This window comes from Montipora foliosa, chromosome 8, assembly GCF_036669935.1.
Source record: "Montipora foliosa isolate CH-2021 chromosome 8, ASM3666993v2, whole genome shotgun sequence".
Taxonomy (NCBI): domain Eukaryota; kingdom Metazoa; phylum Cnidaria; class Anthozoa; order Scleractinia; family Acroporidae; genus Montipora; species Montipora foliosa.
In genome coordinates this window covers 16052547-16067546 of record NC_090876.1, presented here as the reverse complement: position 1 = coordinate 16067546, position 15000 = coordinate 16052547, and the positions used below count along the sequence as shown (strand labels likewise).

Genomic DNA, 15000 nt, shown 5'->3' with positions numbered 1-15000 from the left:
AATTATTTGATATTTGTTCAAACGTGACCTAATTCGCTTTACTTCCAGTTCGCTACGAGATACGTTGCAACTGATTGAGAATATTTGTCAATGATACTCATAGAAGTGAAATGGAATTTTGGGAAGAGCTGCTTTGCTTTAAGGGAAAAAAAAAACTCTTTGCTGCAGATGATTGAGGTAAATTGGCGAAAACCAGCTCGAGACCGCGTTGGAACCCTGTCGACAAGGAAGGTATCACGTGACATTAGTCTTGGTGACGACAGCATCTGATTGATGGTTTGAGCTACTTGGTCGCTGTGACAGCCAGGCGTTTAACGTAAGGTTGAAAAAAAACTAACTAACTAACCACAACGTTAAATTGAAAAAAACGCGTCCATCGCTGTCCTCAGTTGGTTTTGAGATTTCCTCTGATTGACGTTTCGAGCCAATCTCGTAGTGAGAAGTAAGAACACTTACAAGGTAGATTATTCTTTTCACACTTACTTCCCAAAAAGGAACTTTGGAACGCGTATGGCATTTTGGGATCGTTTGAGTTAACAACTGGTATATAAATTCATCCTTGACCATGGAAGCGTGCAAGTTAAGAGAACTGTGGTCTGGCACGCGGACCCTTACGTGCCAGTTGCAAAGGAAATGTTAAAACATAATTGTTGAATCTTATAGTATTTGAATAATTATTGTCCTTGCTAAAGCTGCTTGGTTTGTAAACGGCCATTCCTCTACCTGAGCCCTGGATACATTGCATTCTGCGTACAACTACAATTAACATCTGGAGCAGCTCTAGAGTCAATTATTACTCGTAGTATTTCTAAGAGAAGCCAATGGACGAAATGGCACTCCACTATCCTTGTGCAAGCCTAACAGCCAGTTATTTGTCACTACTGCCTTTGGAGATATTATCAATGAATGTAGTAAAATTACAACCAATGTTAAATGCCTAAAACAATTACGGAACCTAAGCAATCAACAAATTATGTCCAGAAATGCAGGCCAAAGAGATGCACGTTCTGTATGATATCACGAAGTGTCCCCTTACCCTTTTTCTCAACTTCCACATCACTTGTAAATGTCTCCAGTGTCGCTCTAACTTTACTTCTCAAAGTAAACATAAACAGATAAGATAACCCTTAACTAAAAAACACGAGCCCTAATCGGTTGCGCTGTCGTAAGTACGAAAGTGGGGTTTAGACGTAAAGGACACTTCGTGTGGTAATCAAACTTGAGCTTGCATCTCAATACCTGAAAGCAGATCAACACTAAGCTATGATTAAGTACCAACCTAAGTATGAATTTTAGTAAGTCAAAAAAGGTTTAACTATGTAATTTTAGGCTAAAGAAAAACAAATGTCTACGTCAAAATCGAAGGCTAAAAATTTTGAGGACTTTTTTTTTTTTTTTGAAACAACGAAGTTAACTGCAACGAAGGTTTCCTGTAATCCAGGATTAAATTAATCGGGCAACCAATCATGAAATTTCAGTAACAATAAAAGCAGTCCCCGCTAAGCGCGGTTGAGCCTTCGATTAGCTAAGACATGAAAATATTTTCGACTCACAAAATTGGACACAGAGCTAGTTTACAAGAATTCGCTCTTGTTTCAAATTGGAGAATTGTGCGATCACAGGTTATTCTTAATTGCTCTAACATCGATCAAGAGACCAACCACAACACAAACAGCAGCAATGAAAAATATAACCCAAAAGCTTATCTTAAGGTAACTAATCAAGACACGACGATCTTGTTGGTCTCCTTGTCCATTTGTGTAATCTTTAATCAACTCGATCCCTTTTTTGATGCATATTTCCTCTACTTGTTGGGCGATTGCTGGTCTTCCTACAAAATAGCACTTGGAAGTTTTGCTGGCGGACCTTAGAGCTTTCTCGAAGTTTATCCTGCCATGTATGAGCTGTATCTGGGTGTCCCTCGTATCGTTAGGCAACGGCTGATCGTCTGGATTTGTGACGTAAAACTTGAAGGAAATGTCAATGTTTCCCTTGGCTTTTATTTTTCTCAAAAGTTCCTCGATTGGCTCACTAAAGAATCGGAAAAACGCTTGGCATCGAACGGAATAGAACATTTCAACTTTGCTTCGTTTGCTGTCCTTTTGGCTTTCTCGTGGAAAAAATGGTCGAGTTCCGTTGGCCAGGCAGCTTAAGACATCTAGAAGATATCCGCATCCAGATCCTGTTGCGAATAGCACGTAATTGGCAGGTGATTTCTCTCCGCGTTCTGCCTCTTCAGTAAGCTCATCATACAGTTGGCTTACAGACGAACGATAAGGACCCCATGTGTGCAAGCCGTAGGATCTGTCGTCTTCGGCCAGCCAACTTGTCCAAGGAAGGAACAATTGTTCTCCATCCTGCATTATGGAAATCACCAGACCGATGTCCCATGTGGTGTCTTGCGATAGATTGAAAAAGGTCGTGAAGGGATGTGAACGCTGTGGAACGACTCCTAAGCTTTCTCTCATAAAGTGATGAGTATAATACACATCACCAACAGCGTGCGTCACTTTTTTGTCCAGTTTTATGTACACAACGACGTACTCGTTGTTACCGATGACTTCCTTTCGCACTATTTGAGCATGTTGACGTCTGTAAACCCAGATAGAAAGGACTCGGTCCAAGCACCAAATCAGTAGCAATGGCAGATTAACCACGTGTGCCAGACCATGAGTGATCTTTCGAATATTGTCAATAGCATACCAGATACCAGCAAACACGTGTAAGGCCATTGCCAGTGAATAGCTTCTTTGGTTGACATAGTGTGATCTACTCAGGGGAAAGAAGATACAGAAAAGCACAATCATGAGTACGAAACGGTAAATCTCATCTGCAGTTAGATGAACTCCATTGTGATCGTTAAAAGTCCAGCCATGCACTGCAGCAGGATCCCAGAACGTTGACCAGTTTAAGTGGTCTTGATAAGTACTGTAGTTGAACGTGCTTGGTGGGTAGTATTTCAGTGCCGTGCCGTCAACGAGAGGTGGGACAAAGATCACAAGGACGTGGGCTAGGGAGGGAATGGCGATGAGAAAGATGCCGGTAAATCTATGAATTCGAAAATGAACATCACGAATCCCTTTTATCGTGATCCATCGTGGAGCAATCTCGCTGAGGTAGTTTGGGAAACACCAAAGCATCGTGTAAAACATTAGATTCTGAGAGGTTATAAGAAGGCGTGCTGTGACAGCCCATACTATGTTAGTTGCTGTTTCACCGATGTTTGTGCCCCAGATAAGCCTGGGATTCTTTCCTCCTCTTCCAAGTACCACGTCACCTTTTAGGACGAAGTGATCAACTATACACAGCGTAGTGAACGCCAGAAACACAATCCAAACCAGTGATTCGTAAGAGATGGAAAACCGCCGGCGATGACGCCGAATGCCAGAAAAACGAGTTTTCGGTGTGGAATGTGTCTGGTGTAGAGGAATTTCCACTGAAAAGGTGCTTGGATGGGGCGATGGTAGTGAGTGGCTCACACTGAGGTCTTCTGTCTCCTGTTTGGGAGAGAAAGGGAAAAATGAATAGAAGTGCTTATTAAGCAATTAAGGGCTGTAGTCTCTACGACGGCGACGGCAATAAGAAAGCGACCTAATAGCAGCATTTAAAGTCACTATTTTATCTGTCATGCATATGCCTGCGCGAGTTGATGAGAGCTTTTGAAAATGCCTCGGTTTTTTCCAATTCTTTCGAATTCTTCGATTACCTTATTTCAGCTGCTTTAATCGCGTTCATAATCGTATTTTTTTTACTTGCAGTCAGCGTTATGTAATTATACAGAAGAAGGTTTTTGTGGCGATAGTTGTTTAATATTTTGCTTTCGAAGGATTGTTTTCATAGAATCATGATGTCCATTAGCGCCGTTAGTCGTTCCCTATTGCGCATGTGTCCCAACTGACGTAGTCCATTAATGATCACTTTGGAGTTTTTTCATTTCCTCTCAGTTCTCTGCAAATCTAAGTCGTGAGGGAAGCAAATCTCACGTTCTGCGAAAATCGGTTTTTTTGCAATTTTTTTTTTTTTTTTTTTTTTTTTTTCTCATGACAGGTTCAATCGACACCGTTCCTATCAGTTCAGTTTCTGGATAATTGAGTTAGAGCCCAATAAGTCACATCCAACTCGAAGATTCCTTTTCATTTTAAGCATTTGCTAACTATCTCAAACCAGAAGGTAATGCATGGGAAAGGTTAGTGTTAATTGTTTTGCTTAGGGTAAATGCAGCTGTTTATTTTTAATTGAGGAGCAGCATTTGGAGGACACTTAATGACGTTAAGTGTTTGTATTCAGAGACACGAGTGATGTTGCAGTTCGGGAGAAGAGCAAGGGGACACTTCGCCGGTGACGCTTATTGAAATTCCCGTGCATCTTGGGCCATTTCTGGCCATATCAATACATAACCTAAATGGATCGAAATAGGATGTCAGAGAATTTTTCACTTTGCGTTTACAGCGAACGACCTGCAGAAATTTGCGTTTTAAGCAGGTACAAATTTTTTTCCTGTTGTCTATAGCTACAAACATCTATCAAATTCTTAAAAGAGAAAGTTCTAAGGGAAATCAAAGATGGTCAACTTGGTGACCTGTAGTTGGGAATTTAACAGCTGCATTTGTTGTTGTTGTTGTTGTTGTTGTTATTTTTGACAAATGAAATGAAAATCATGGTAGAGACCCTCAAATAGTCTGATCAACAGCTTCAATGATCAAAAGATAGCCGCGTCAAAGTGAAAGATGGGCTTGAAGGGTACCTTCAAATCTCGCACAAACTCTTGAAATTTGAACCCCATGTCATCTGTGTATATGTCCTTGATAATCTAGAGAATATAAGCAGGTAATGCATCATTCAACAAGATGTTATGCTCGAAGTGATGTGAAAAAAAAAAAACAAGAAAGAAAAGAAAAGAAAAGAAAAAAGCAAAACAAAACAAAACAAAACAAAAAAAAAGATATTATTCACATGGGTAATGAGTCGAGAAATCACCATTTGTCATGGATCAATACTTCTGAGCCGCTATGGTTAGAAAACGCACTTTTTACAGCTGTTTGATCTGACAGACTGAGTGTAGAGTAATCCTGGATTTGATCACGACTTAAGACGATATAATAAACTACACTGAATTAACCAAAACTACAATCCATCTACAAGCTCCTTTTCTAATTAGTAAGAACCTTGTTGGGCATGGTCTTGGTGGAGACAATTAGTACGAGTAGTGTGTTACGACATTGATACTTTTTTTTTTTCGGAACTGGGTTGAACGCACTTATTTTCTTGATTAGTCAACATGAATAAAATTTCTGGCAAGCAAAATTGAAGAGTTAAAGTATTCTTTTTTTCATGATGAACCATGAATAGGAAATGTGCCATTTGTTTTCATATTTCATTCCAAGTCAGTTGCCCCATACTGAGATGAAGAATGTTTGCATTCCCGGCTTTAAAAATATGAAGTAATAAGATTCTTGATAATTTTGCCTACTTGTCTTCGAGCGACAGCAGAGGCATGTGTAGCAGACTTAAATGTAGCACGCTTGGAAAGTCCACCAGTTTCAGAGGATTTCTAATTAAAAGGGCTATTAAATGTTTAAATTACATAATCGTCGTCATTAATTCACCTTTAAATCATCTTTCTCGATGGCCTCACCAAGTATTTTTATTTCCTCATTGGCGCCCATGTCATCGTCAGGAATTTCATTTCTAAGGAAAATAATAGTATTGAATTTATTTGAGACATAATTGTGGTACACGGTGAAAATGGGGAAGATATATCGTTGACGTCACCTATTGTTATTAATGCACCAACCAGAGCTTCATTGGTTGTTGAAACAAAAGGGTATTTTATTCCTGTAGTTGGCACATTTGAATAACAAAAGCAATGTCTGTAAACAGATATCTTCCCTATATAAGCGGTTACGCAGCGAGAGCTGGTTACTTAAACAGTCGCCCGATGTGAAGGAATCCAGAATCCGGAATTCCTCAAATGTGAAGCTTTGGAATCCGGAATCTAGAGCGTGTACTCCGGAATACATTGTATGGAATCCAGGATCAATTTCTGTGGACCCGCCAGTGTAGAGTCAAGAATCCACGACTGGTAATCCCGGATCCTTGAGCTGGGATCTGGAATCTGGGGGCCACCTGGATTCCTTGACACAGGGCGATAAACAATGTTCAGTCTCTGTGCTAAGCAAAACTGCGTTGCAAATCGTTTTCCTTTACAACAGAAGTTACTCCATAAATCCCTTGGAAAGCACTCTAAACGAAATCTAATTTACAAACAGAAGAGAGGCTCTCCGACCAAATCCATACAGCGAATGACAGAGATTCTACATTTTGTCGCTAAGTGTAATCCGGCTGTTCCAAATCTTAAAAAAAAATCCTCTTGAAACTCTAGCACATCATCCAAATCCATCCAGGTTTCTCGCATATTTTTACACATGGACCGCTTCTCTTCTTCCTAAGAATTAAATCGCTCTAGACCGTGCATACGCGAAAATTCCTTCAATTTAGTTACAATTACTGTATCACTAGAGGCTGAAACCAAGATACAGTTGGCAGAGACGATAGGAGTAGGAGTCTCCTACACCTATCACCCGCTCGTTTGTTGATCTTAATCCACTCCTACCAGAAGAACGTCTGCAGAATTCACAATATGCGAACGCACAAGCTGAGGACGAGAGGTTTTTACAAAATGTCGTCAGTACAAGAGCATTGTCAAAAACAGTTTTACCACAATTGCTTCTGATCTGGCAATTTGATTGGCTAATTTGCCATTTTCGATAAGAGTCTAGACAACGCTGTACGCGCCATGCTCGCGTCAATTTGTCTCGGAGTGTAATAGCCAATCAGGAAGGCCCATTTTGGGAAATAAACCAATCATATTGCGAAAAAGTTATAGACAACGCTTGCTCTTTCTTTGTCTCATGATTTTGGTAACGCTCTGAAATAAAACCTTTCTTTGGCGTTGAATATTGTAGTAAAAAACAAATCGAAAGTGGTTCAGCGTTGTCTGTACTCTTATCGACAACGATATTCGTCATCACAGTGGTCAAAATGTTGTGGACTAACGAGGCGCATTTCCTTTAACAGATTCTAGAGCTAAAAAACTGTAGCAACTGAAAGCAGTCCAAGTTAAATTTCACTTAAATAACAGGAATTTAATGTTTGCGAATTTGTTGGACATTAAAATTTTTCCTTTCCACAAATCAGGTCATGCTGACAAATTTGAAAACTTTAGAATCTTAGCTGCGGAATGTCCTCTATCCAGGTATTGAAAGTGTGTGACCAAGGCGTTTTGTCTCTTACTTCAATACACAGCCCCCTCCCCCTGACATTTCTCGTTTGACTGACTTTTGCTCCAAACGACTGAATTATTTAGCTGTTGTATTGACTATGAAAAACTATGTATTTCTGAGGTCAAATCCGAAAGGATTGTGATGAAGTCGATGGAAATCTTCTCTCTGCGAAAATATAGATGAATGGGTGCCACTCACTTTGCAAAAATGAACACAGTACCTAGTTTTGTCGCCAAATGACACCTTTGCGAGTAAGCTCTTGACATCTGTTCTTGACTTCAAGGTCTTAGCAACTCTCTGTAACACCAGCTTCTTCTGTTGCTCTTTGGAAAGATCACTGCACTGAGAATCAGCATTCGTTTCTGCAAAAAAAAAAAAAAAAAAAATTGAGACCCTCGCTTTGAACGCAAATTGTAGCACACATCCTCAAAAGAAAAAGCAACAGAAATATCTTGGACGAAATGGAGAATGAATGAAAGACTTAGTGGAACAGTAAAGTGTATTTACTGTTATGATGAGCGAACCTTAAAAGGGTCGAGATCGAAAGGAAGGAAAAATTGGAAAAGGTATTTTCGGCATTCTTCTTGAGAAGCTTTTAAAGAGAGAAATTAAGAAAAACACCCCCTAAATCTTTGAATGAGTCATGAAACTTGCGGAGCAGGGTAGGGGAGGTTTGGCTTCCCCCCAGACTAAAGATATGAAAACGCACGAACTCCAAGCCAAGTTTATTTTGTAGCTTTGAAATGCTTTTCACATATACGCAATGATTTTTTTTTCAAAGAGAAAATTTAATGTCCCAATTTAGCACCTTAGTAATCGAAAAGGAACTTCAACAAATAAAATATACCAGCAGCGTTTCCATACGACGTGAATTTTGAGTTAGTAGGCTAAAGGAATTATGAACCATGTGAAGTACAAAATAAAGAAACATGAGGGAGAAACGGAATCGAAACAGAACTTTGTTTACCTTAGTGGTCGCTTTACGTGAGGTCATATAACGTCTTCGGACAGCGACAACGTTGTAAAGGTAAAGTCTGCTACGAGCCTAGAAGGCCCATCAGGCCGGCGCTTATCTCCGGTTTCTGTAGCATGAAGCAACTAGGAGTATTTCTACTCACCCCTGGATGGAATGCCAGTCCGTCGAGGGGTTACCCACAAAATTTAAATTCGCCGGTACCCATTTATACACCTCGGTGGGGAGAGGCACCATGAGAGTAAAGTGTCTTGCCCAAGAACACAACATAATGTCCCCGGCCAGGACCCGAACCCGGACCACTGGATCCGGAGTCGAGCGCACTAACCATGAGGCCAGTGCGCTCGACTCCGGATCCGGCGACAACGTGGAATTATGTAATAAATGACGTCGCGCGAGCGGAACGTCACTTTTTATTTGTTGCGATCGAAGTTTGCAGTTGTCGCCGGAAACATGATTACACTTCTTTGTTTGAAAACAAAAACTAGTTGCATATTTACAGGATTGGCTGTCTCCTTCTTTGTAACCCTTTCTTTTTTTTTTCTTTGTTAAGGTTATGGCTGCCTAATTGACGATCGATTAGGACCACGACACCTATGACCAAATTTCTCCAAACCAAAGTAGCATCAAAATATGTCAGAAGTGCAGGCTATTTTATGTACGCCCAACATGACGTGTCTCCTTAAGTCTAAACATTTGCTATCTGTTACCAATAATAACAAATGTTCGACGGGTGCATGCGCACTAATCTACTGGCTTGTTGTATCTACGAATACGGTGTCGCGGCACACTGGGTAATCTAGTGGCCCACAATTCTCAGTTTGCTTTTTTTTGACTTCATAAACATGTTTTAGGGTGTTTTTTGACGAAAATCAACATGTTAAAAAAAAACATGTTTAAGCATGGTTTGCTGTGAAATGTTTACCGTTTGGACAGGCCATAAGATTATAAGTGTCAGGCTTATCGTTATTTTTCGGTTGGGACTCATGAAAATCAGCCATGACGCTTAATGAAACCTGGTGTTCATTAAATTTCCTTGCAGTTGCATTTCTTGGCATTTCTTTAAGGCGTGTCTTGAATAATTTTCAGTTCACTTGCCAATGTATTTCACTTTTTTTTCTTAAGATACGAATCGTCATCGCATCAAATCGAACTTTTCGTTCTCATACTTAAGAGGTGCCTTCTTGTTTCTATCCAGAACTCGCAGTCGAATTGGACGGTAAGAGAAAATTGATCAAGTTAATGAACCTACCTGATTCGACATCGTGCAGAAATTTTGGCCAGTCGCAGTGATTAGGATTTTCTAGATCGCAGTAATAGGTCTGGAGCTCTTCCACTTCTTCATCGCTTAAGATCTCCCGAAATGTCTCCTTGCAAACTTTTATAAAGTCACTTTTGGTGACATAGCCTTCTCTGAGGGTATCATATTCGTGAAACTTGTCCTCTAGCTGTAGATAAAAAAAAAAGCGGGATTTTGAAGTTTCTATTAAGTTGTTTTTTTGTGTGCATAGATTCCACCAAAAAAGTGTTAAGCAATTTTTTTTTCACGCAGCCATTACGTGTAAATGCTTATGTATTGGGAATGTTTTTCTCCCGACACCGCCCACAAATTGTACTTAGCGCTTCTAGCATTGGGTTATTGCTTACAGGAATAAGCACACGCAATTAAGTAAATTGTAAACTTATCGAACCAAGAGTAAAAGGACGAACAAAGTTAAAAAATCAATGCACCCAGGCAATCACGGTTTTAGCCTCAGTCTCAGAAGTTGACAAACAGGCAACTGATTAATTAACTTACTGTCACAGTGTGTGTGGGATCCCCAGCAAATCAAAGTTGGCTAAACATTATGGGTATACTGACCAACCATTGCTAGAAGTTTACAATTTAACCATCTGTTTGTCTGTAATTCTTTCCAGTGTTTTATTGAGGAGAGAAAATTTCCTTGATACGAATCGTGATCAAATATATCGAAAAGTTGAAAACAGGCAATCGAGTCCGCGTGACGTCACCATATTTGATTGTTGATCTAATACATTTCCCTTCCAAAGCCGTCCCAAAAACCCATCAATTCAATCTAGATGAAAGCGACATTTATTTATAAGGCTGTCCATGAAATGGATTTTCTTAAAGAAAGGATACGTGCCCCTGGTTCTGATCCTACCATGATTCCTTTTTGGCGAACGTACTCTCTGACTTTATTCATCGGTTTGTCAAATGCCATAGCCTCGCTGACCGAACAAGAAGGTGACGTTCGGAGGGGGGATTTGCTCCTGTAAGACAACACAGAGGGAAGACTTGAGACAGAATCGACAGAAAGTGACAGCGTTTCGTGTAATTATTAGTTTACAAATAACCAATTTTTTTTAATTATTATTTTTTTTTTTAGGCTTGCACTTAAAGTGAGATTCATTTCAGTCTCGATACTAAATCGTTGATGTGGGCAAAGAAAGGAATTAAAAACACCAGCCCGTCTATTGGGGGAGTAAGCTTTGGTAGATTGTGCCCTAAAAAAGAGCATATTATGCTGTTAGAAGTGCTCATATTTTTTAGAAATTATGCCAAAATTATGCTCTCTGTCACCGACATTATGCTACTTAGATCTTGAGTAAAATAAAGATCACCAGTAGCTTAACTCTATCAATTCTGACTTTAATGAACATTCATATAGTCCACCTTCCAGTCTTACAGTCTTTAGTATCGCAAATACGCATGTGTGCACCTCAAAAAGCCAAGTGATTAACAAATGCTATCAAAATCAGCCGTTTCTGGTTCTGAATCCGGGTCAGAAAGTTTTAGCCCGCATACTTGTTTTAGACGCTATACAAGCAGAGCCCTCAGTTCAGTACAAAGACAATCATTCATGTTGTTAATCTCTGTTTTATCGGTTATTGTACTGAAGCATTACGCAAGCCTGTAAATAGTCCACGAGAGCATGCTCTTGTGAATCGGAGGTCATGGGTTCGAATCCCGTTGAAGGCACTTGAATGCTTTTAGGTCTCTATAATAAGAGACAATTACTTTTTTATTGTCAGGATAAGTGTCTTCCGTCCATAAACCGCGCTTTAAATTTACATTTATTTCATTCAAAGTTTCTCTTACAGCAAACATGCACTCACCCTTCACTTCCGGACATGTCCGTAAGACAGATGATTCCTGTGTACATTAACATTATAAATTGTCAGATATTACTGTTATTGTAACCATGAAAATTCGGTTTTAAAAAAAGGAACCTTGTCGATCATGGCTGGTTCGTTGGAGCTTTCCTTTCCTCTTGCAATTGATTTTTTTGAAGTCGACTTACAACTACTACAGTGTAACTCATAGCAGTTAACCTACTCTATCGTTGCACGTAGGTTAATAACCTTGTTTTCTAAGTAATGGAGACTAGCGTAAGGATGAGAGATTTTTTTAAACAATTGGGCGGTTGAGAACATGGTGAATTAATTATGGCCATGGATCTTCAACTTTACGACAAGGTACCTACCGCTTTCCATCGACATAACGTTGCTGGAGGGAACCTTAATGGCGGTAAGACAGTTCCCAAAAACCTGAAAAAAATATTTTACATCCACGCTAGATTAGTTTGATTAGAGCAATGAATGTTTATTGCTTTCATTTAGGGAGCATCTGTCGCATCGCTATGTTTGTCTTTCTAGGTGCGGAATGCTAAATATGCCTTTTAATCTTGAGACAAAAATTTCTGCAGTTTGATGATTAAGACTGGTTTATTGATTTTTGGCACGCATTACCACTGTCGTCGCAGTTCTCGCTGCTATAAAACTCTGATAATTGCACACTGATGTCATAGATAGCACATTGGTCTACCATGTCTTTGTCGATTAAAAGGTTGTCATATAATTATTTCCTCAAACACAATTCAGGTAATTTTTCAAAAGTATTGCATTGCATTGCATCGTATCGTATCGGATCGCTAACGCTTGCCTTCAGTGATTTTTTTCCAGGTTTCGTATAATGTTTTTTTCAACCAATTTATAGACAATAACCATTTCTAGACTTCGCAGAAATTTTACTGAAGAACTCGACTTGGCAGTAGTGTATACTCATGTTCATTGAAAAATGACAAAACGTGAAAGTTACAAATCGAATCATTGCCAACAAAGAAAAAAGAAAAAACTTTGTTGTTGATATTTGATCATTGCAAAACAGCGGAATAAAAATAATGTACCGCATCGCTAAAATCAAGAGTACGAACAAGCCTTCCACTCACCAGTTTAGTTGGTATGAATAGGAGGCCTTCTCATTGCGGTAATGAACTGTCCTGGACATCGTGTACTATTTTTATGAAGCGTAAAAGCCAATATCGCTGCTGTTCATCTTTAAGCAATTCCGTAATAGGCCTCCTGTCCATTCGTTTCGTTTTACTGTTACAATTATTTTTACAGATACAGTGGGACGAAAAGGGGAAGAAAGACTGAGCCTACAATTTCATTTTTGTGATTGCAAGATAACATATAAATAAAATTAAGAACAAAGGAGAAGAACGTCAGAGTCTTCACATTCGGCATAGCCTAGGCCAGCGAGAAAAACAGGGAATATGCCAAAATTTTGGGTGCGATCTTGGAAACTAAGCGGAGCTGTGCATGAATTTGATCGGCCCGAAGCATCATTCCTGCTGAAGGACGCACAAGCAAACCGCGTCAGCAATAACCAGAAGCGTGGTTATATGCTTTTTCAATAACTTAGAGGGAGAAACAAGTGTGACAAATCATAATCAAGAAAATTCGCGTTCTCTGATTGCTGCTGACACGAGAGAGGAAACTTCTAATTAATTTTGCAAAATCGCACAATCTATAAATGATTAAACGGGGCACATGCAAGCTGATATATATAGCTATAGGCTACCGTGTTTCGTGTGATTTTGGTTGTCTTGGTTGCTGAAAGGATTAAGAAATTATAGTGTCCTGCTTAAGCTACGCCTACTTTTGTCTTAACTTTGTCGTTTGCACGTTTCCCTTTTAATTAATTTCCCCCCTTGGGGAAAGTCCGAAAAAATAAAAATATAATTCACTTCATTTGTCAACACTGAAATAGTTCTTGCTGAACCGGGGCACTTAAAAGAACCGAAACAGCAATAGCAAGTAAAGAAGCATGACAAATCATGCTCCGAAAATAGTTTGTCTTTTCGTAAGAGCGTCTTATATGAGAGAGGAAACTGTTTCAATTGCAAACTTATTGGATGTCTGAACTATGGTGATTAAACATGACGTTTACAAGGCCCTTTAATGGACAGAGTGTAGTGTAGTGAGAAGGGGCTCCAAACGTCGCTGAAAGCGTTTTTAACTGTGACTTGTGGCATTAACCGAAACAATTTATCTCCGTGTTAGGTTGCTCTAAGGTTGTTTGCGTTCATACTCAGTGCTCGAGCACGATCCTTGCTGGGCACTAATGTGAACTCACCGTTTTTTCAAGTACCCACGCCAGAATTCGGGCACAGTGCCTTTGCCCGAGTATAAGGGCTCGACCTTGTACTCGGGCCCTGAAATGGGCACTGATTCCCGCCTGTGTGCACACGTTTTTTTTATTAGTTTCCTGGCAATTTACCCACAAATCACTGCTTTGTGTACAAATTTAAACGTAGTGAGTACGTGCTCGGTTTATTGAATGTGAACATATCTGCATATCGGGTATCCAGTGTCTGAACAAAACACCACCATTTTATGCCGATGCCCTGCCACTAGTACTCTATAGCTAGCACCAAGTGTGAACGCAGCCTAAATCATCTACCTAACATTTCGAGTCAAATGTCGTGATATTTGACTCGCCAAGTTGTCAACACTGAATCGTGCGTCCATTAATGTTATCCATTTTACTGCCGGAGTGGTTAATTCCTAACTAAGTTATACCAAGTTTTAAGAGGAAAGATGTATTGCTACTTAGCCACATACACAAAGAGAAAGAAAGCAACAATCAAAAAAGAAGATGAAAGAATTGAAAGAGTTCACGATAAGAACCTCTGTAAGGATAGTTTTCATGGGACGTAAGAACGGTTACTGTAGAACTCCTTAAGTACAATAAATTAGCACAAGGGGCGAACATTCCGCCGGAAACCACCTAGCCCCAACTTGTTTAAAGGCCGGATAGCCCTAGCTTTTCAATGACTCGGGCGCTTGCTTTGAGATCCGGGGATCCCGGGATTAAGACACGTTCTGACCACTAGTTGAATTTATTCCTGGTAGTCCCTGGTTCAACTTCTCAGCTGCACTTGGAAACAGCCAACTGGGTTGCCTCCGGCCAGTTGGGATTTCTTAACAATTGTTGCTGAATGTTTTTTCGGGACTGTGTTTTATTGGCCCTGAAAAGCCCCTATGGGAAATGGTCAATTAATTATGTACGAATCTATGTATGTGCATGCATATTGGCAGTTACCTCGAACAAACACTGAAACCTTTTCACACTCAGAGTGAAACTGTCGGATAGTGACTTACCTTATTTACATGAAATTTTCGCGACACTTTAATTTCGCGAATTTTCGCGATTTTTTTTAAGTGACCCCTTAGCCTCAGTGTCGTTGTCAGTCATGATTCGCAAGTTTTTAAAACAAAGATTCGTGATTCTTAAAATATTTTAAACCATGATTCATGATCCCGCTTACATCTCGAAATTTACTCGAACGACTATGGAGATCATGGTCAATTGACTAAAATTAACAAACAAGCGTAAAAGTATTGTGGAAATTGTTAGAACTTGTTACTGTCCTCATATAGACCCGTCGCTGCATCTCT

The 15000-nt window shown here is 39.7% G+C and overlaps 1 protein-coding gene across 1 annotated transcript in view; it reads right to left on the bottom strand.

Moving 5' to 3' along the window:
- LOC137967760 (uncharacterized) overlaps positions 1-15000 on the bottom strand; it is a 27827-nt gene that overhangs the window by 451 nt on the left and 12376 nt on the right. The window contains exons 3-10 of the mRNA XM_068814329.1: positions 11742-11805; positions 11374-11410; positions 10419-10527; positions 9509-9704; positions 7504-7645; positions 5607-5688; positions 4745-4810; positions 1-3497 (exon numbers count right to left, since the gene is read on the bottom strand). The exon at positions 1-3497 is cut by the window's left edge and continues 451 nt beyond it. Coding sequence (XP_068670430.1) covers positions 1617-3497; positions 4745-4810; positions 5607-5688; positions 7504-7645; positions 9509-9704; positions 10419-10527; positions 11374-11410; positions 11742-11757 — 2529 coding nt within the window. The 5' untranslated portion in view covers positions 11758-11805 and the 3' untranslated portion in view covers positions 1-1616. The remainder of the gene's footprint in view (positions 3498-4744; positions 4811-5606; positions 5689-7503; positions 7646-9508; positions 9705-10418; positions 10528-11373; positions 11411-11741; positions 11806-15000) is intronic.